The sequence below is a fragment of the Pagrus pagrus genome, assembly GCF_965226575.1.
Source record: "Pagrus pagrus genome assembly, chromosome: 10".
Classification (NCBI taxonomy): Eukaryota; Metazoa; Chordata; class Actinopteri; order Spariformes; family Sparidae; genus Pagrus; species Pagrus pagrus.
This window is the reverse complement of record NC_140194.1, coordinates 6800952-6820238: the sequence shown is the minus strand read 5'-3', so window position 1 is coordinate 6820238 and position 19287 is coordinate 6800952. Positions and strand designations below refer to the sequence as shown.

The 19287-nt window shown below is 40.2% G+C and overlaps 2 protein-coding genes across 4 annotated transcripts; both read right to left on the bottom strand.

The window, feature by feature from the left end:
- Positions 1-338: 338 nt before the first annotated feature.
- On the bottom strand, positions 339-3378 carry LOC311263548 (guanylyl cyclase inhibitory protein). The gene is made up of 5 exons (XM_084363699.1): positions 3181-3378; positions 2380-2512; positions 1285-1434; positions 1087-1192; positions 339-645 (listed from the first exon to the last, which is right to left on the bottom strand). Exons 1-5 carry the CDS (start codon positions 3249-3251, stop codon positions 509-511), a joined length of 597 nt encoding a protein of 198 aa, XP_084219825.1. The 5' UTR covers positions 3252-3378; the 3' UTR covers positions 339-508.
- A 2753-nt stretch (positions 3379-6131) lies between these two features.
- On the bottom strand, positions 6132-18520 carry bmal2 (basic helix-loop-helix ARNT like 2). 3 transcript variants are annotated; one of them, XM_084363696.1, is made up of 17 exons: positions 18191-18520; positions 12958-13087; positions 12804-12854; positions 12667-12708; positions 12346-12503; positions 11498-11577; positions 10962-11054; positions 10235-10352; positions 9981-10130; positions 8631-8874; positions 8399-8505; positions 8033-8183; positions 7858-7928; positions 7623-7737; positions 7426-7516; positions 6935-7031; positions 6132-6842 (listed from the first exon to the last, which is right to left on the bottom strand). In XM_084363696.1, the coding sequence occupies exons 1-17, from the start codon at positions 18246-18248 to the stop codon at positions 6685-6687; spliced, it is 1914 nt and encodes a 637-aa protein (XP_084219822.1). In that variant the 5' UTR covers positions 18249-18520; the 3' UTR covers positions 6132-6684. The 3 variants fall into 3 exon arrangements, with proteins under 3 accessions (XP_084219822.1, XP_084219823.1, XP_084219824.1); XM_084363697.1 differs by having other exon boundaries at positions 7623-7734; XM_084363698.1 differs by lacking the exon at positions 10962-11054.
- Positions 18521-19287: the final 767 nt, after the last annotated feature.

Below are 19287 nucleotides of genomic sequence, written 5' to 3'. Positions count from 1 at the left end.
CAACAGGAACAATCAAAACAACATCAAATGATGCGGCAAAGAATACACCAACAACAGAACATAACTAAGCAGCACTGATCCAAATGGCAGAAAGATGATAATGCAAAATAAAACAAGGCAGAAAACCATATCTAAATTTCTTTTTGCTCTTCAGCATCCACTTTGAAGTAACTAAACAGGCTGTGATATAATTTATCACAGTGAATAGAAACTGTGTTGCCACCCACTTGTTTGCTTTTGTAAATATCTTATTGTTTTTTGTAAATATCTTGTGTTTTTCTATTTATTTTCTATTTAATATTTAATATTTCTATGCACATTTTTCTGATTCTACTTGTACTGTTGCACCTCGAGCTGTTGTAACATGTGAATTTCCCCATCGTGGGATAAATAAAGACAATCATAATCTTAATCTTAATCTTGCTGCAACGATTCCTGGAAATCTCCAAGTCTGAACATCGACCAGTTTATTTCCCTGCTCCCAGTGAATAGAATACTCCACTTCAGGTCAACCGTGGGTCCCCAAAACGGCGTCCCTCCTCAGGGGCCTCTGCACGTTCACAGTGCTGGGGTCACATTCCAGCATCTCTCTGATCCAATCATCATCCAGCGCTCCCTCTATGAACTCCTCCAGACTGATGATGGCTACAGACATAACAAGGGCAGACAGTGATTACAGACAAAGAGCGCTGCAAGGTAGACAAAGGGCTTTATGGTTGTTAGTGTTATCTAAACACAGCCAATTAAGAAAAATAAAGTATATAATCTATGACAGGAGAATGTTTGATGTCTATCTTGTTTTCTAAAATGTAAGCATTACATGGAGGCAATTGTATATTAACAACCTAAAATTTCTGAACTCTGCCAAATGTTTTACAGCACTGTTTTCCATGTGGTTCGACATAGAACAGTCTTGAAAAACATATTGTTATGTTTATAGCTGTTCACTCTATGTGGTTGGTTTCTGAAGGGTGAAAACGTAGACGCTAGGTGTCCCATCACTACAAGGGTGAGTGTGATTTGGTTCCAGGCGGAAATAACACTACACCATGACTTCAGGCAGAAAAGGGAAAGTCATTTCCTCACCGTTATTGTCTTTATCTAATCGCACAAATATCCTGTTGGTACATTCTTCAGCAGTGAGTGAGTTGGCTTTGGTCAAAGCAGCTGCAACACTCATCTTATAGACGGCCTGTGGACAAAAGGAAACACAGTTGGACTGAAAGATGCAGCATCTGTCATCTCTGTAGTTGCAGTTGGAAATGTCGGAAAGCACACACACACCTGCATGATCTCCAGCATTTCCTCCCTTGTAATGGCTCCGTCGCTGTCTTTGTCATACAGCCTAAATGACCACTGCAGCTTCTCCACAGCTGAACCATCGATAAGCATGCTGATGGCCATGACGTACTCCCTGAAATCAACCACCCCGTCCTGGAGAAAAGCAGCCTCATTAGCATCGGTTGGTTTGTTGTTCCCTTTTGTTGGTTGTTTTAAAGGTCTGATATTTTAAAAGTGAGGTTTTCTGTCTTTTTTTATTATAAAGCAGGTCTAGGTGTTATACAGATACTTTGAAAATATCAAATCAATTAATCCAAGGAGAAGGTTGTGATGTCACAAATAGCACGTCAGCACCCTCAGCCGTGCCCCCAGCATGACCGTGTTTGCAAAAAGATGTGTATGTGGGGTGGAAGCAACGGAAAGTAATTTATATAAATGAAAGTGTTGAAAATGCATGTCAATTTAAAAATGTAGTGATAAATGATCAAGTGATTTGATTAATTTGAAGCCATTTTGATTAAAAAAAGTCGTGATAAGATGAAAACAGAGCCATGCTTTAATATTTTCCCTGTTTTATATTAATCACTGACTACACAATAAAACCATTTATCGTTTAAAGAAAGTGGCCTCAAGGGTGGGTGTTACAAAATATAATAAACCAAACTGGTATTTATGAGTTTACAGCGAGCAATTTTTGTCTCCTCCGGCCAAAATGTGAATCAATGGAGGCAACAACTCAAGAGAAGGAAGTGAGAGAATAACCTAACCCTAACCCATTTTGTTATTTATACTCCTTCTACGTTCAGGCCTGTGGGAGCTGACCAATCAGAGCAGACTGAGCTTTTCAGGAGGGGGGGACTTAAAGATACAGGCACGTACATACAAGTTTTTTGTTTTTTACAATACAGCATACAAACATTTCCTAGAAGACGCTCATAATAAAAGTATAAACCTGATTAGGAGCATAATATGGGACCTTTAACTTTATGATGCATCATTATGATAAAACAACATTTATCATTGCCCTGTTCGTGCTGTAGGATTCCCTCCAGACTCATCAGAGATCAAATATTGCGTCATTGAGAGTAATTTTCTTACCCTGTTACTGTCCAATGTGCGAAATATCTGTTCTGCATACTCAGCCGACTCACTGCCCACCGTCCCATTGCAGAAATGCCTTTGAAACTCATGTAGAGTGATCAGACCACTTGGACATTCATTAATAAACTTTCTATGACAAAACAACAAAGAATACACTTTTTTAATAAAGAGAAAAGTTGTTGTAATACACAAGAAGATATAGGTACAGTTTGGAAGAAGGGTCAGATTTGTAGCAGAAGACACGTGTCCTTTTTTTATTATTAAGAATTAAGAGAATTAAGGTCAAGCCATCCCCAACCTGTGGAGATTACACGTGTTTCAGAAGCTTGTGTACAACCTGGGACATGAGTGCTAAGATAATTAGGCCCAATGATTTTGAACCACTTCACCACAACATGGCAAAGTGAAGCTTATTTGCAGTGTGTAGTCATGAAGATAAAGCCGGGCTGTAGAGACACTATTCCTCAAGTTATACAACTGCTCATACAGGAAAAATAAAAGGAGTACAGAGATAAAACGAGAAGAAATATAAGAAAGAAAAGGCCAAGGAAATGCTTTGTAAATTTATCTGGAAAATAACATACTCTACACAACAAAACACACCCACAGATACTCTTCCCAAGAGTTGCTTCACCCAAAATCTGCATACAAGTCGCTCCTCGCAGCTCAAATGGGAGCTTAAAATGTTTACACTCCCTTTCCCCTTTCATTTAAACAGACACCTTCTACCTGAATACACATAGAGCATGGTATTATTATCATACAAATAATAATGTCAGGGCCAAAGGAAAATCTTACCTGAACCACTCGTACAGCTCTGTAACATAAGACTCCCCTCTCCTACAAGGTAAGGTAGCAGCTTGGCCCATTCTGTAAAGGAGCAGTAACAGCTCTGTGTTCACCACAGACTTTTTATACACAACAAATCCCAGCTTATGCCACGCTTTCTTAATTGCACCGACCACTACCTTATCACATTTGACAAATTACACAGCGCTAATCTCGTCAGAGGGAAGGGGGGCAAAAAGGAAGGGCGCAAGTGGGTTCAGTAGACGGCAAATGTAATTACTCAGAAAGCAGGCGGCTGCTTCTCAATCAACCTCACAGAGGACAGAACAATGCAGAAGGAAAACTGTTCTTACAGTCCTTCTGTTTGACAGATAGTTTAATAACATGCCCAAAGTTCCTGTTGAGGGTTTAGTAAACTAATATTTATTAACATGACAACCTGGGGAGACAGCCCAGACATGCTGATAGCAGCAGCAATAATGCATTCGACACATACAGTAAGTGCTTCCGCTGGGGCCCAAAAATCAAATATCATCATCATCAAACAATGAAGCTATAAATTGGCAGGAAGTGGTACAATGGAGGCAGTAACAAGGTCCCAACAGTCCAATGTAAGCCCAAAGGTCAAAGTCCCTCCTCCTGTGCAGTGACAGTTGGCTGTGTCAGTGTACGCACAACACAAACACCAGTCTGTCTTAATTTCCCCAGGTCTAATGATGCAACAAATAATCATAATTAAAAAAACACTAACAAAAATCAATACAAACACAGCATGCAACGAGACACACAGCAGGGCATGAAATCAAACATAACATTCCCTATCTTACAAAATCTACTGTTTTCAAATAAACGGACAAATGTGAGAACAATGTTTTAGCTTTCTGGGGGAAATTACAGCTACAACAGTGCAATGATCGGACAAGAAGAACGGAAACAAAATAAAACACAAAATGGACTTTAAAAAAAGACCAGCCTGTGTCTATGGCACACCTCCATAGCTCTGGTTGTTTGGTCAGGTAGTGAACAACTGTTCTTCCACTTCATTCATGATGTGCACAGCATGCCATGTTGCATCAAGTTAATCCAATGATACATTGTAGCCCTCCTTTCAGTCTGCTGAGGTGCCAGGTGGGGAGGCGGTCTCTGTAAGCAACACAGGGTTTATTGTGTGTCCGAGCAGACATGTCCAAAAGGCACTTCGGACACAGGCAGGAGGGTCCTCAGGAGTTCAGACGCTCCATCCACTGGCTCCTCTTAAATTCAAGCATTTGGGAGAAAAAACAGTACTCTTCATGATTCACAACAACCTTTTTCTATCCTTTAAAAACTCTGAACAGTCCTCTTGAGATGACTACTGTATATATCGTGAACGATGGCAGGACGTAAAAGCTACACAGCTCTATATAAAGTATACTTGGGCAGCAATACAACAACTGATGTTTTGACTGAGGGTAAGATGCACAGACACAGCCCAAACACAAAAACTTAAACATGAACTGACTTTGCACTCCAGCAATGTACACTCAAGATTAATCAGGTAAAGAAAATGGGATTCGATAAAAGTAACAATGAACAACCCAAAATCAATGTGCCAACTAATATAGCTGGATTTCAGTGTGTTCTCATCTTCCTATCTATAGTCTGCAGGATTTGCATTCACTATAGTTTTGAGAAATGTTTTAAGTTTTCATTAAGAACTGGGGAAGGGAAGCAAAGTGAGCCAATACAATAATTTTCCTAAATGTAACCAAAGTGTAAAAACATTATATGGGTATTATGTGATTGCCAATCATTTTACATGACCCATAATACCTCAGGCTGCCACATGAATCTCAGGAGTGGATCACATAGACGTCATCACATAATGGCTATCAATGTTGTATTAGGAAAAGCCTAGATATGCACTTATGCAACGGAAAAACACAATTCCACATGAGGTAAATCGCAGCGGGATCCATCCAACACAATCGAGTTCTCACCAAATGTCATTTTATACGTCAGAGTTATGGCTCATACCTTTTTTTGTGTCATGCATGATATGGACTTGAGATATATATATATATAGGGAGAGAAAGGAACATATCTTAAAAGTTAAGGTTGTGGAATGATAGCTCTTCATAGGATTATCCCTTAATAAATGTATTCATAGAAACGAGTGCCTCTGACAGACTATGGAAAAAAACAACACAGCTATGGCTTACCTAAAATGCTGAGACAGAGATGAACTTACACAGACTCATCACGAGACATGAATTAACACAAAGTAGGAAGGTAGGAGGACAAAATACTGCTACAGTTACTGAGAACTGCGTCTTTGTATGTCAAAATAGGGCGGCTCTGTTTCCGTCACTCCCTGAGTTATCACTTCTACCATCAGACTCAAGAGATCGACCTCAAACATGCATTGATAAAATGTCACAAATGTGAAATAGACTGCTCCCAAACCTCCATGTCAGCACCTCTAAAGTACCATTTCACTGTGGATGAAGTAGAACTATAGTGCACCATAAATCCACCAGAACTGGCTGCTCTGCCACAAATTTTGAGAAGATGGATCATTTCTGTCAGGAAATGTTAAATGTTTAGATCTAAATTAAATCCAGGGCAGCCACATCAGGGGCTGAATGTCTAAACAGGTGTGCATTAAAAAAAAATAAGAAAGTATTCTTCCTACACAAGCTATCCCTTTAAGACAGATATGGCCTGAAGACATGGTGTTTGCAATCATACCAAATCCACACATATACAGTATGTTCAAGTCAGTGGACAAGAGAGGAGGTTACTGGACCGTTTCCATGGAAAATGTTCAGATACTGACAAGTTAAGAGAGAATGCTCTGAGTGGCACATCATTAAGTGACTCTCAAAGTTAGAGGTTATGGAAGTGTGGTCTGCCGTGGTACACTGGCTACCTACGGCTTGGATCCTGAGGGGTCACAGAGATGGGCCAGGTTGTCAAGGTGTCTTCCTCGCATTTTAATTAAACATACAGTACCTAATCAAAGTACAACCGTTTAAAAAACATGAAAATGATTCAGTGCAAATTGTTTGTTTTTTGTTTGTTTTGTTTTTTGCATCGTGACTCCCAATGTAGGTACAGGGGAGAAATATAAGCAGGAATCCCATCACGTCACTGTCATTTTTTTTGTTCATGGGTTCTTGAACCTCGTGAGGCCTCTTCAGTTAAACAGAGGATGACCGTAGATGTGAGGAAAGCAGTGAGGAACAGCGTTTCAGGGCAGGCAGACCGCTGTAAGGCTTTAGAGGCACATCCTCCTTTTGAAAAGGGGAAGCAGGTGTCAATCCCGCTCCCTGTTAGAGCAGCCACACGAACACTACACAGCTTATGTGGAAAAAGGTTACTAATAAATAAAAAAAAACATCCTTTAGAAAAAAAGAGGAATGCTGTGTCTTTGAATAAGCATTCGAGCAGTTCTCGTCATCAAAAAAACAAAACAACAACTGATGGTCCAAGTGTTTTTCAGTGTGCTATGTCACACTGCAAGAGCAGATTCTATAAAGACCAGTGCATCTCTTCAAAGTCCACAGCTTCATCCAGGTTTGTGTCCGTCTCCAGGAGGCTCATGATCACTGCCATGGCTGCTTCATCATTGCTAAGACTACTAAGGCCAGGTCCAACCACGCTGTCCAAATCCAGCTGGGAATTCTCCCCTGAGGTGTCAAAAAAAATACAAGGTAATGGAGTTATTACAGGAAAAAACTAAACATGTTCCTGTAAACAAGTTTATCAAAAGAAAGAGTACCCATGAGTGATTCTCCTGAAAACGCAGCTCCCTGTGGCTCATCCTCTGAGCTGGACTTTCCTGGCATCTCCACGTCTGTTGCCTCTCCGTTTGGCACCTGAGACCGAAAAAGGAAAGGAAATTACAGCCCTTGCAGCAGCATGTCAGGAGTTTAATAATGAGGAAAATGAGAAAAGAAGCAAATCTGGAAAAGCTTTGATTACGCCTTTAAACTTTTGGAAGAAATTCACCATCATTTCTCAATAGAGTTGTGAATGCTTCACATTATGGTTGTTCCAACTCCAAGACATTTTTTTTTGCCATAGCTGAGAGATGTTTTAACAAAGGAGGCAGCAAAACATGAGAAACCAGGCAGAGCTTGAATAGTTAAAATGCCAGGTTGAAACCTATTTTTCTATATTTGAACTGTAGGTTAAGTAGGCTACATATATCCTTTAAATGACTGGGTCATATTCACCCATGATCAAAGACGTGCATGTGTTAAAACTTACACTGTTGCTGATTTGATTGTGAGTTTGTTGACTTTTGTCCGGTGGTAGACTGAACGGGCTGACGCTGCCACTGGAAGGTGACGAGTTCATCCTGAAAGCATCACAGACACAGATCAACTTAAAACCGCACAATAATAACATGAACAACAACTGATGAGCAAAAAGCTTGGAGGACATGCACTGTTATTACGCCACACCTGTTGAAATCCAGCAGCTCATTGGCAATCTGGGTCCCTATGCTTCCAGCATAAATCATAGACCCAGGTGTGGTGGAGATGCCTGGTATAACCGTAAAGGACTTCTTGCCATCTTCTGACAGAAATAAATGTTAGAGGAGTGAAAGGAGCAGACAAAGTGTACTGTACAGAGTGTTACGACACCACAATCTGCATCAGATCAGGTAATTTAATCAGACTTTTCATTTGAACCGACCTTCAGATGTCTTGGAGTTGCTGGAACGTTCAGACTTGTTTCCTGACCGACTGGTTCGACTGTTATCATGCCTTGTCACGGGATGAGAAAACAGGTTGAGCTGTTGATACTGCATATCTATCTCAGGTATTAAGACATTTAGGTAATGCACAAAGAGACTGAAGCATGTACTCACGATATAACTGTGTTAGTTGACACTATGTATTCTACTTCTTTGGTCCATGGATTTACAAAACTAAACCACTGACTTCGCAGAGTGACAAAAGAGCCGTGTTTCGTTTTGAACTTGTAGCAGTTTGTCTCTATTTTCTCTTTACTCCGCAGCACTGTGGGAGAAAAATAGTGAGAGGACGAGTCAGAGGACCAGACATATAGAACCAAACAAATTCAATAAATGATTCACTTTCAACACTGCAGGGGTATTGTAAAATAAAATGTGATCTGAACGGGCCTACGTGATTAATGAATGTAGGTATCACCTTCAAGGATGCTAATAAAAGATCCAAGACGTGGTATGAAGTTGCTAAAAAATGGAATTTACCTTTTCGATGTCTGTCAGCCAACTGCGGTAAGTCGTCTTGATGGAAGTACTCATAGCATGATGTCCCAAGCAATTCTTGGGGAAGATAACCGAGAATGGTTGTAGCTCTGCAGAAGAAAGAGAACAGGTTAAAGTCAGACTCCAGTCAAATATGTGTCTTTCTTCTTGTTCCTACAAGAAGAAAGACACTACTGCATTCGTCTACCACCCTCTGGTTGAAATTCAGTTTTACCTTTGATCAACAAAGGTGAATTTGCCATCCATGGCGTAGCGTGTGACGAACTCAGTGGGTTTAACTCGGATTTCTCCGTTGACCTGGGGGGATGAGTGGGAGTGGACACGTCCCACTGCCACCAGGCAGCTGAAGTGGGAGCTGTCCTGCTTATCTGCTTCGCCCTCCCCATCTGCTCCCAGCTGACTGGTGGGCCAGCTGCGCATGTAGCCTGTACAGTGGACTGTGCAGTACTTCTGCGACTCTGTGGCACAGGTGGACACAGATCAAAACATGCATACAAAGGACTAATGAAATGTCAGAAATATCTTTTTAATGTTGTACAAACAATATTAACTTAAATTTCTTAATCTTACTTTTATTTGGGGGATAATCATGCCATAGATCTGGGAACTACATTTTCCATAATGCTTTAAGAGCCCGAAAATGGGAAGTATAACGTCTCCTTCAATTCAGGGAGGTACACTATGGGTTACAATTTATTTTTATGACTTTAATTTGCTATTAGCAGGTCCTTTTGGCAATGTACCCACAGATGCAACAACAACTATCACTGGATTACATTTGATACTGACAAACTTTAAAATGTGATGGCAGTTTTATTGTTGTTTATTCACGACAAACATTGCATATCAGTTTAATGTTTGACTGAGTTAGGACTCTGAGACTGAGTGAGAGTTTTGATCAAACTGCAATTCACTTCACACAGCAGCACAGTTGATTTGTGTTTTAAAAGTCATTTTTATTATTGAAATCAAGAGTGTAGAATTTGCAAATTTGTTGTGTGTATTTGTCCTCATTGCCTTAATGTTATTATTGCTACCAATGCAGCCGAGGAAACTGTCTGTAAATGAGTATGAAACTACTTAATGCTAATGTTGCTCACCAGTAGCTGATAGTAAGCAGTGGCAAAAACATGCAGCCAAAGTGAAGTGGCTCTCACGATATTGTCCTTCTCTTACTAACAATTTCCTGACTGTCTGTCCTCACTGTGTGCTGTTCCTGTTGTTGTGGTTGTGGTGCAACAAACAACACAGCAGTTAAATGATTGACTGGTTGCTTGTCTCTTGTAGCACTCTCTCTATTATCAAGAGATATGAAACGCTGTTTATGAGCTAGGGCGTATTCGTTATGTGCCTTCATAGTGGTTGGCATTTAATTAATTAAAGTGAAACGGAACAATCCTCTCATTGCTATTGACGAAGTGTCATTCACCAATTCAGGCCCAACAAAGCTTGCAAACCTCAACTTTACACCAGTACTTCTTGTGAATGGAAGCATTACTGATAAAATATCATATTTATACCGAATAATACCAAACAAAAATAATCCACTTGATGATTTCCCTACCTTTCTTTTTGGAAGTGCCTGCTTGGAATTCCTTCTCCTCCACTTTGACAGAAATTTTATTGTACTTCATGCGGCAGAAGAATGAGCGCCGTGCACCCGAACACAGCCGTGATGCACCAACTGGCAGGTCAGCCTGGACCTGCAGACCGGCTGGAGACATGACAGTGTTAAATGTGCTCTCTCTCTCTCTCTCTCTCTCTCTCACACACACACATATACACACACAAAATCACAGACAAAAACGATTGCTTTACTTTTAGCATCTATTAGCCGTTCACGAGGGTATAATTCAGAAGCTGACAGCTGCTCCTTCACTTTTCCCATGTCCTTTTGGTGTATGTAATCAAACAGGCTCTGTCCAATCAGCTCCGCCTGTAGGAACAACAAACAGCTTATCAAACCGACCTAAACATGGCTCTCATTCTGATAAAAAAGATATGTAAAAAAACATTCTGCATTTAAGGCAATTCCTGCTGACAAACAACAAATTGAACAAAGTACATTGATTGTGGAGTGTTGACTCCGGAGCACACCAGATATTGAGAGGAGCAAAAATTGAGGAGATTTAGTTTTAGGTATGAAGCAACAGCTCATTTCATTTGAAAGGACAGCTTATGAACGTCCTTTTACGCCAGTAATCAAAAATATCACATGTAATGTGGTAGGAAAATATGTCACATTACACTGTGCTCATTCGCACCAACATCAGTGTTTGCACATTTCATTTTAACATGAATTTACATAAAGTAAAGACATATTGATGTGCGTTTTTAGTATCATAATGCAAATATCACCATCAATTTTGTATTTCTAAAGTGTACTGTTCACATCATGCCAAATGTGTCATACAGGCCCACACACGCACTTGTGGGATCTAGTCCGTTACCACTGGCGCCATGACAACGCAACCCATCTGGTGTGCCCGGGGTTTCACATGAATAAAAATGCTACAGTTACAGTAACAAATGTAAAAAGTGTTACCCGACTATAATTTAATATCTTCGTGACGGACTCTGAGACAAAAACTATTTTCCCACGATCACAGCCCACTACAAACAGGAACCCATCTGCAGCCTGCACGACAAAGAAACATGGGGGAGAATAGGGGGATCCAATGTGATGACATGGTCAAGACAAAAGTAAGAGACCACTGAGTGGGTCTGTTTCATTTTGCTTATATATTTCATTTTGTTTAATATAGTTTTAACTATAAGGAGAACAGTCTACACAATGATTGTAATTCAATGCATGGTAACAGTTGTTTCTCTCTTCAGAAAAAAATTGTTTTTTTATGAATGACCTGTATATACACTTTAATGTATCAAATTGGTGGAGTCACCCTTTAAATTTAAGTCTTATCTGTGGCTTTTGAAAGAAATGTTTAACACATCCTCAAGTGACTGATGAGTTTAGCACTTAACATTGTATCATTAGATCACTCAACAGGTGAGAGAAACAATTATTTTACAAACAGGTATTCCACTGCATTTAGTTTCTCAAATAAATAACCAGTTTACCTTGAGGACGAGGTGTTTGAGCTCCTCGTCTGGAAGGAATGATGGTTTGTAGCTGGTTTCAGAAAAAGAGCTTCCTGAACCTGAAAAATAGACAACAATGTTATGACGCCAGTCCAATATGAGATTAACACATTACATCTAGACATTAGAGCCGTGTCTCGAATCAGGGCCCGCATCCCTGAAGGCTGCATTTGAAGACCAAATGCGTCACAGTGGTGCGCCAAGGCCGTCCCAATTTGAGGGCTCCTTCAAATGCACCTGAGGAATGTGGCCTTCCTTTCCCGTGCGGTAAATGATCCAACTGTTGCATCCTTCGCCGCCCATCGTCTCCCAAGTTTTATTGCGCACTGGTGACTACGCTGGACACACGGAGCGAAACCGCAACTGAATAAACTTCTGAATTATGGAGTTTCAAATCACACACAAAAAAACAAGGGACCCCAATACTGTCATGGTTGCTAGGTGACAGAAGCGTCTCATTATGACTCAAGGGTAAGATCTGAGGAAGCTGGTGACGTATATAGGAAATTCCCTGTAGACCAGACGGTCTCATTAACAATGCCACTTGGTTCGGCCCCCGCGGCCTAGGAAGGCACGGCTTTGTGGACCACATCCTGCAAAGGATGCAGCCCCGGATTGAGACACAGCTTAGGTTTCATGAGTAATTCCAATTTATCACAACCTGGATCTTTAAATCTTCAGAGTTTTAGGCTCTCAGCTCTATCGGTAATAATAATGTGCTTACTTAGTTGACTGTTAAGATCTAGGAGCATGGTCCAATTTGCTAAAGACAAGTCAGACAAGAAACATGCGCAGTCAAGTGATCAGACCATCGATTCACATGGTACCTTTGAGAGATTTGAGGTGCTGCACAGCCATTCTGAGCACAGTGAGTTTGTCCAGCTTCCTGGACATGGGGTTACAAGTAGGGATCATGGCTGATAGTTTGTCAATGAGATTGTTCATTTTGTCCCGTCTCCTCTTCTCAATTTGGCTGTGTGGTTCCCTGCAGAGACATTAAATAATAAATAATTCAAATTCCAGACCATTTGCATCTGTGAAATGCAGCATATCCAAATTTTAGAGGACATAAACAATGGCTATTTCAAGGTTGATGGTAGTATAACAAGAACACAGAAATAAATGCAGTAGTGACAAATATAAGCTACCTGAAGCATTTCATTTTAGCATGTTGGTCGTCTCCATCTGACCTGTAGAGCAGAAAAACTTTAGAAATGTATTCGTACACACGGACACAATAGCACAAAATAAAACAAGTCAACTCTCAAAGTCTAGCACACAGTACCCTTGGTCGTCTTCCATGTCTGCATCAGGGGTGGAAGCAGGTTTTCTATCCCTGGGAAGAACATTCATAACCATCAGTATCAATTAGCAACAAACGAGGTTACTGGATGAATGAGATTTCCGGTGAGTCAAATTGAAGTAATCACACTACATACTGGTTGTCCACGCTGCCCTTGCGCTTCCGGGGCATCTCCATGCTCAAGGACATGCTAACAGCTGACGACGGGGCCAGCAGGCTGCTCAAAGACATAGAACTGCAATCGTTTTCCTCAACCAGCACATCATCTGAAACACACAAGACAAAATGAGCTGTAACTGGTCATAAGGGGTGGGGATTTCATTTGCAAGCACAACACTATGCTCCCTTACAGCGCAGCAACTCATGCAATACATCTGTCAAATTGCACTTTCTCAGATTCAAGTGGCTAGGTAGTGGGTTGCAAATGCACATATACACTGATCTTAATTATGGTATATTTTAATGGGTTTTTATAGTAAATTATTGTGAAGGAGAATGAGGCTCCTTGTGCATTTTAGCCCACACAGTCTGTAAATAGTATGACTTTGAGCATCTGATATAAGTTTGCATAATATGTCAATGGCAACAATTTCAAAAAGGGTATTTCAAACTGTAAAATTACAGTGTGAGGCTAAAGTATAACACTGTCCTCACATGACCCCGGCCTGTTGCTTTGATAACACTGCTTGTTTTAGTGTTTGTTTGCAGTGCTCTGCCATAAAAAGCGCAATGTTAATAAAGATAATTCAGTCATTCATTCATTAAGCCCGTAAACATCTTTGTGGCGGTTATGGAAAATGAGACGCTTTCAAATGATTTTTTCATTTAATTACGGTGCAGTCGTCACGTTGCTGCCACTGATGTCTTAGTGTCCTAAGTATCCTCCTGCATAATGAAGATTTCCCCTGTCCGAACTATCAGTGCAATTCCTAATATGGTTCGTCATCATTTGCCTATATTTGTTAAAAACTGAAGACTCCCTGCTCTCTCCTACATACACAGACACACTTGTATGTGGAGGCAGGACTGATGAGTCCGACTCGAACTCGTCAGGTGTTGTTTTTTATGTTTGAACCCAATTTAAGCCTGACGCAGTGAATGTTAATTAAAGCCCTGAGTTAGTGTTACCCTGTCGCGCAGTTGCTACCATGGTTACAGTTGCCTGTTAACACCAATATCTCTTATTTTTACACTATATCTTCACTAGAAGAACTGGAGAGCAGCATTTCAATTAACATGACTAGCCTGTTCGGGCCCAACAGGTCTTTTTTTCCAAAAAATACTGGTATTGATCATTTCTCTGTTCGCAAAGTGTGTGTATTATAATCAAATTGGGAAGGAAAAATTGTATCTGTATATTTCTAATGTTAAACATTGAAAATCATTTTAATCAACTTATATCCTGAGTCCTTTTCTTGTGTTCATGGGGACTTAAGTATGCTTCCAACCAACGACCACTTGGTGCTAATCAGTAAAATCACCTGCTGTCATCTGAGCTGCAATGGAAACGTGTATACTCTTTGCTCTTCTTGGCTCACGATTGAAGAAGCCTGGACTAATCGATGAGTCAAATAATCCCTTCAGCCCCACATTACACCCCAGCTAAAGACAGTCCATCAATGCTGGACAGACGATGGATGCCTGAATGTTGCTGCTCGCCCACATGGATCTTTATTGCGTTAACAGAGATGATTAAACCTCGAGCGGCTGTTGTGGAGCTGCTCAGCGACTACCGACAAGCTCCACTGCCTCCCTCTCTGCAGCCTCTCCTCTATTCTGGCAAGATGTGGAGCTGCTGTGACTGTGTGATTAGTCATGGCCTCAGAAGTATGTGAGTGTATGTGTGGGAGAGAAACACGAGAGCACTGCACGAGACTGATATCCATGGCATCTATTTTTAACTCCGCTCCACAGACCCTGTGACCCAAATAGCCATTAACAGATCAGCAACAACCTGATTTTTAATCCCGCTCCCCCTGTCAAGATCTGTGGGATTACAGGGTTACAGTGAAGGCAACTAGTTGACTGGACAACAGGCTATACAGACATCCCTCTCTACTGCTCACGTGTCCATTAGCTTGCTCATTCACTCAATCCATGAATGAGCATCTGCTGCACCTGATGAAAGCCACAAACCTGTCCTACTCACATTGTCACAAGTTAAAAGCAACATGAGAAAAAGGCAGATTGGTTTATCGTAATGAAAGTCAAGATATAATTTGATCAACTTTGGTCCGTCATAGGAAAAACTTCCAACACAATTAAAAGGTATTTATATTCATGTGACCACTGTTCACTGTGTGGTCAAACTAGGTCAAGAGCTGCCTAAGACCATCCTACTTCTCATTCATAAAGTTAATCATACACAAATAACTGGGATCTGCCCAGTTAGTCCACAGTCTTTGATGGCTGCCAACACAATAGCTTTATTTGATAACACTTAAGTCCCAGTAAACATTTATGTTATTACAACACACAGTTAACTGCATGCTGCCTTTCATACCGACTAGTGTGTTGTGATGCAGAGAAAAACATGTCCGACAGAGAATAAATGAAATGGAAAAATATTTTTTTATTATTTTGAATTCTATGGGTTGTATCTCCCAGGATACATTACTGTATTAAGGTGTAAACAGAGTCACAATGGTACACACATGTTTAGGTTTTATTTGATGAAGAGAAGTGAGACATTCTTGCTTTCCCTGGTGATTTACTTCACACAGTCTGGTTTTAAATAGATTTTAATCACAGTAAAGACAATTCTGCTCATCCAGTTCTACCAGGTGAAGAGCAACGACAACAGTTTTAATAATTATAATACACGTTATATCATTATTCTTAAATAGAATAATATTAAAGTGATTAACTATAGAATTTCCAGTTTGAAACTAAATGTTGAATACGACACATTGACCCCTAATCTGGCACCATATCTCACAGGGTAAATACATTTAAAAAGTCACTGAATAACACCACAAGACACCGTTAGACCATGTTTTGTCATTAGCATAGTTATACAATCTTTCAAATATCATATAGTCAATCTTGTCTCCAAATTGCAACAAAAAAAGTATGTTTAATATAGAAATAGAGCTAGATTTCCCATTGTTTGCAGTAGGAGAGTTGTCAACGCAGTCTTCCTCTCTGTAATGCATTATGTGATTTACAGGCATGCCTCATCATTGTACCTTGCATGAAAAAAACTGGGTGTTTTTTCCTGTCTGTGAGACGTGACGGGACATTTTCATTTGTTCATCTACAAACGGCCCTTATTAGGAAGTTGCCGCTGCATTTATCTGCTCTGCTGCACTGGTTTTTGGGTCCTTATCAAACTCAGTCTAATGACTGAGTGTCACAGCAGTTCCCTTGAGTTTGTACTGAACTTTGAAAATCTGCTTTTAGTTTTTATGCCCCGACTGTTTGGAACTCACTACTGAGCACAAGCTTCTGTTTGTACTATTGAATTGTTCTTGTATCTTAAATTTATGGTCTTATTTTTGTTTTTCTTAATTTTTTGTATGTTTTACTCAACATCACTGTAAATGAGGGCTTGCCCTCAATGATCATCGAGTTTAAATAAAGATAATAGTAAAACCAACTGGTGACATTAGCATGAGTGATTATTTCTGATCAGGTCAACTAAACATTAATAGATAACCTCAACCAAGTCATGTGACCTAGATACTAATACCAGACAAGTATTTTGATAAATGATAACTGGATTGGGTGAAAACCTTTATTCATGCCCCTACAGGATGTTAAAGAGACAACTTGAATATTTTGCTCAGACATATCCATTTCAACATGGTATAGGATTATCTGACTTGATAACTACTTATATAAAAGTAGAAAATATGAATTGTTCCATCCAGTCCCAGTTAAAGGTCCATTGTGGAGTCCTCACTGGGCATTTCACTCGACCTGCCTCACAAATGTTTCTCTAATTCACAGATGCTTTCAAAAGCTTCCACACAAGCAACAACAGGTTCAAAGCCAACTGAAATGGAAATATCCTCAAGAGCTACAACTAATTTGTCAACCTACAGATATTTGATCAACTATTTTTTTCATAAATCGATTAATCATCTAATTAATTTTTACTAACAAAAATATCAAAGACAAAATAAGTTAAAAAAAAAGTAAAGCTGTATTTATAGAGCAATTTTCTTAACCCAAGTTAGGAAGTGCTTTACATCAGCAACAACATAAATCAAAATAATGTTTAAGTGAAATACCTAGCGAAGAGCACAAACGCCAATACTTTTTGTGTCTCTCTGGGGAAAAACCACAACCAAAAACTGGTTGTAGTCCACATTGTAAATATCTTTAACCGCAGTTTGACAGCATAATGGTGCCTTTAGCTCTGACAGAAACATTTCATGAGAAATTAGACTTTTTTTCAGCAGTTTCAAGCTGAAGAAAAATCAAGCTGAAGGTGTGTTATTTCACAAAAATGCGAAAACATCTATAATCAACTGAAGCACAGCTGGTTTAACTTGATCCTCAAGAAAAACAAAAGACAACTCCTTCTCCCCAGCTTTGTTAGCCAGTCCCAGAAAGATACTGCTGCATTTGTCTATAAGGTGACCATCTGAGCAAAACCAGTGGTCCTATATATAATATGTAACTACCATGCAACAACAATGAGCACACAAAAGTGACAAAAGGCATTATCTCAGTACAGTACATTATCTTGTTTCCTTAAACAACTCGTGTTTATTTTGCTTGGTGGAGTGAAGTCGCTTTGATTGATTGCAGTTGGACTTTAAGGGCAGCTGACAGTCGAGAATGTAAAGAAACCGGTGTACAGCTAACTTATAGCTTCGTCCTAGCTTACATTGGACCGCTGGGTCGAGCGACCAGTTGGGCCTAAACAACACCCAAGTTCAGTCGGAAATCACGGACTGTCAAAGTGTGAAATAACACCCAGAGTAAGGGACCGTCCTGGGCTGTAAAACCAGCTCTAACGGCTGATTGAGACCGTTGCACTGGTAAACGGGCCTTGCTACCACAAGCTAAGCTAACATTCGCCTGGTTCGGTCGCTTCAGGTTCACATCAGCAGTAACTACATATTCAGTTCACATGTAAATAACGTTATCACTGGTGGCAAGAATAAATATAAACGTAAACCATATTCTACACAATGCGGCGACATGACAAACAACGCGTTACATAAATGTCGTAGAGGGCGAGTTTGCTCTACTGATCTACTGACCTAGTTTTGGAATAGCGCAAAACTTACGGTCAACCGGTGACGAACCGCCGAAAACACACCGCTGCGCTGCTCGTTTCTGGCGCCACACGCACACCGTGTCACCCGGTACGGACATTGAAACTCGTATAAAGCGTTAATAGTGTTTTCTATTACCTGCCGGTTCGCCTCCCGCTCTGTCACCGTCGCCAGCCGCTGCATTCCTGGCCGACATGGCTGGAGCCGGAGCCGGTGCGCTGGGGCCCAGGACTCCAATGCATGGATGAGGCGGTCGACAACCCTGGGACGTTGCTGTATTGATAGGACAGGTTGTGGTGGGGGGAGGCCGAGACGGCGGCACAATGTTGTGCAACAGCTTTATTTTTCCTGTGTGAAGAAGAAAAGGGGGGCAGGTCGAAGGAACGTGCGGTGAAATCGGTAGAGAGCTGGGGAAACGCGGAAGGCAAGACACAGTCTCCTCCTACCGGCTCACCGGAGGCACCGCCGCTGTTTACCGCTCCTGTGAGCCCTTCACGACCGTCGGAAAATCTGGATGCGGGGTGATTTGCTGATATATCCTATATTCGCACCAGGTGGCACTATTGAAGTAATGATGGATTTAATTGAATCTGTCAGAATATATCCTACTGATCAAATAAATACATGATAATAATAATAATAATAATAATAATAATAATAATAATAATAAGAATTATTATTCTTATTATATAATAATAAGAATTATTATTATTATTTTTAAATCTGTCTTTAATTCCTCCTTCATACATTTCCTTTTATCGGCTCACCCATAAAGACACTACTGTGCGATTTATATCTATAATTGTTAGGATCTTTAATTTTTAGGCACAACTCACAGTATTGCATGCTTTGGATTCATTTGCAAGGAAATTTGAAAAACATTTTCAGTTCACAGCAAAAGTTCATTAGCTTTAGACCAGAAATACCAGGCTACAATTCTACAAAGTTTGGAAAACATCCATGGAAAACGTTCCCAAATATTAAGACGTGACGCTCAAACTCCATCAATGTTTCACAAAGTGTGTCATGAAAACAAAGCGTGTGTTTATTTAGTGTGTTTAGGCAAAATTAGTCAGTGATGATCTTTCTCTTCCGATTAAAATGTCGTCCCCAAAACTACATAGTGCACCTTTAAACTTTCAGACTAACAATTATATAGAAATTGGCTCCCCTATATTAAAATACTTCACATCATTAATAATAATATTCAGCTGTGACACTTTATAATAAACCAT

Coding starts and splice junctions, on each gene's coding strand:
- bmal2 (XM_084363696.1), bottom strand. CDS start 18,248: ATGTCGGCCAGGAATGCAGCGGCTGGCGACGGTGACAGAGCGGGAGGC. Junction 10,131..10,234: donor ACGGCTAATAGATGCTAAAA/GTAAAGCAATCG, acceptor TCATGTCTCCAG/CCGGTCTGCAGGTCCAGGCT. Junction 7,032..7,425: donor ACAATCAAATCAGCAACAGT/GTAAGTTTTAAC, acceptor TTTCGGTCTCAG/GTGCCAAACGGAGAGGCAAC.
- LOC311263548 (XM_084363699.1), bottom strand. CDS start 3,251: ATGGGCCAAGCTGCTACCTTACCTTGTAGGAGAGGGGAGTCTTATGTT. Junction 2,513..3,180: donor GAGCTGTACGAGTGGTTCAG/GTAAGATTTTCC, acceptor GTTTTGTCATAG/AAAGTTTATTAATGAATGTC. Junction 646..1,086: donor ATTAGATAAAGACAATAACG/GTGAGGAAATGA, acceptor TTATGTCTGTAG/CCATCATCAGTCTGGAGGAG.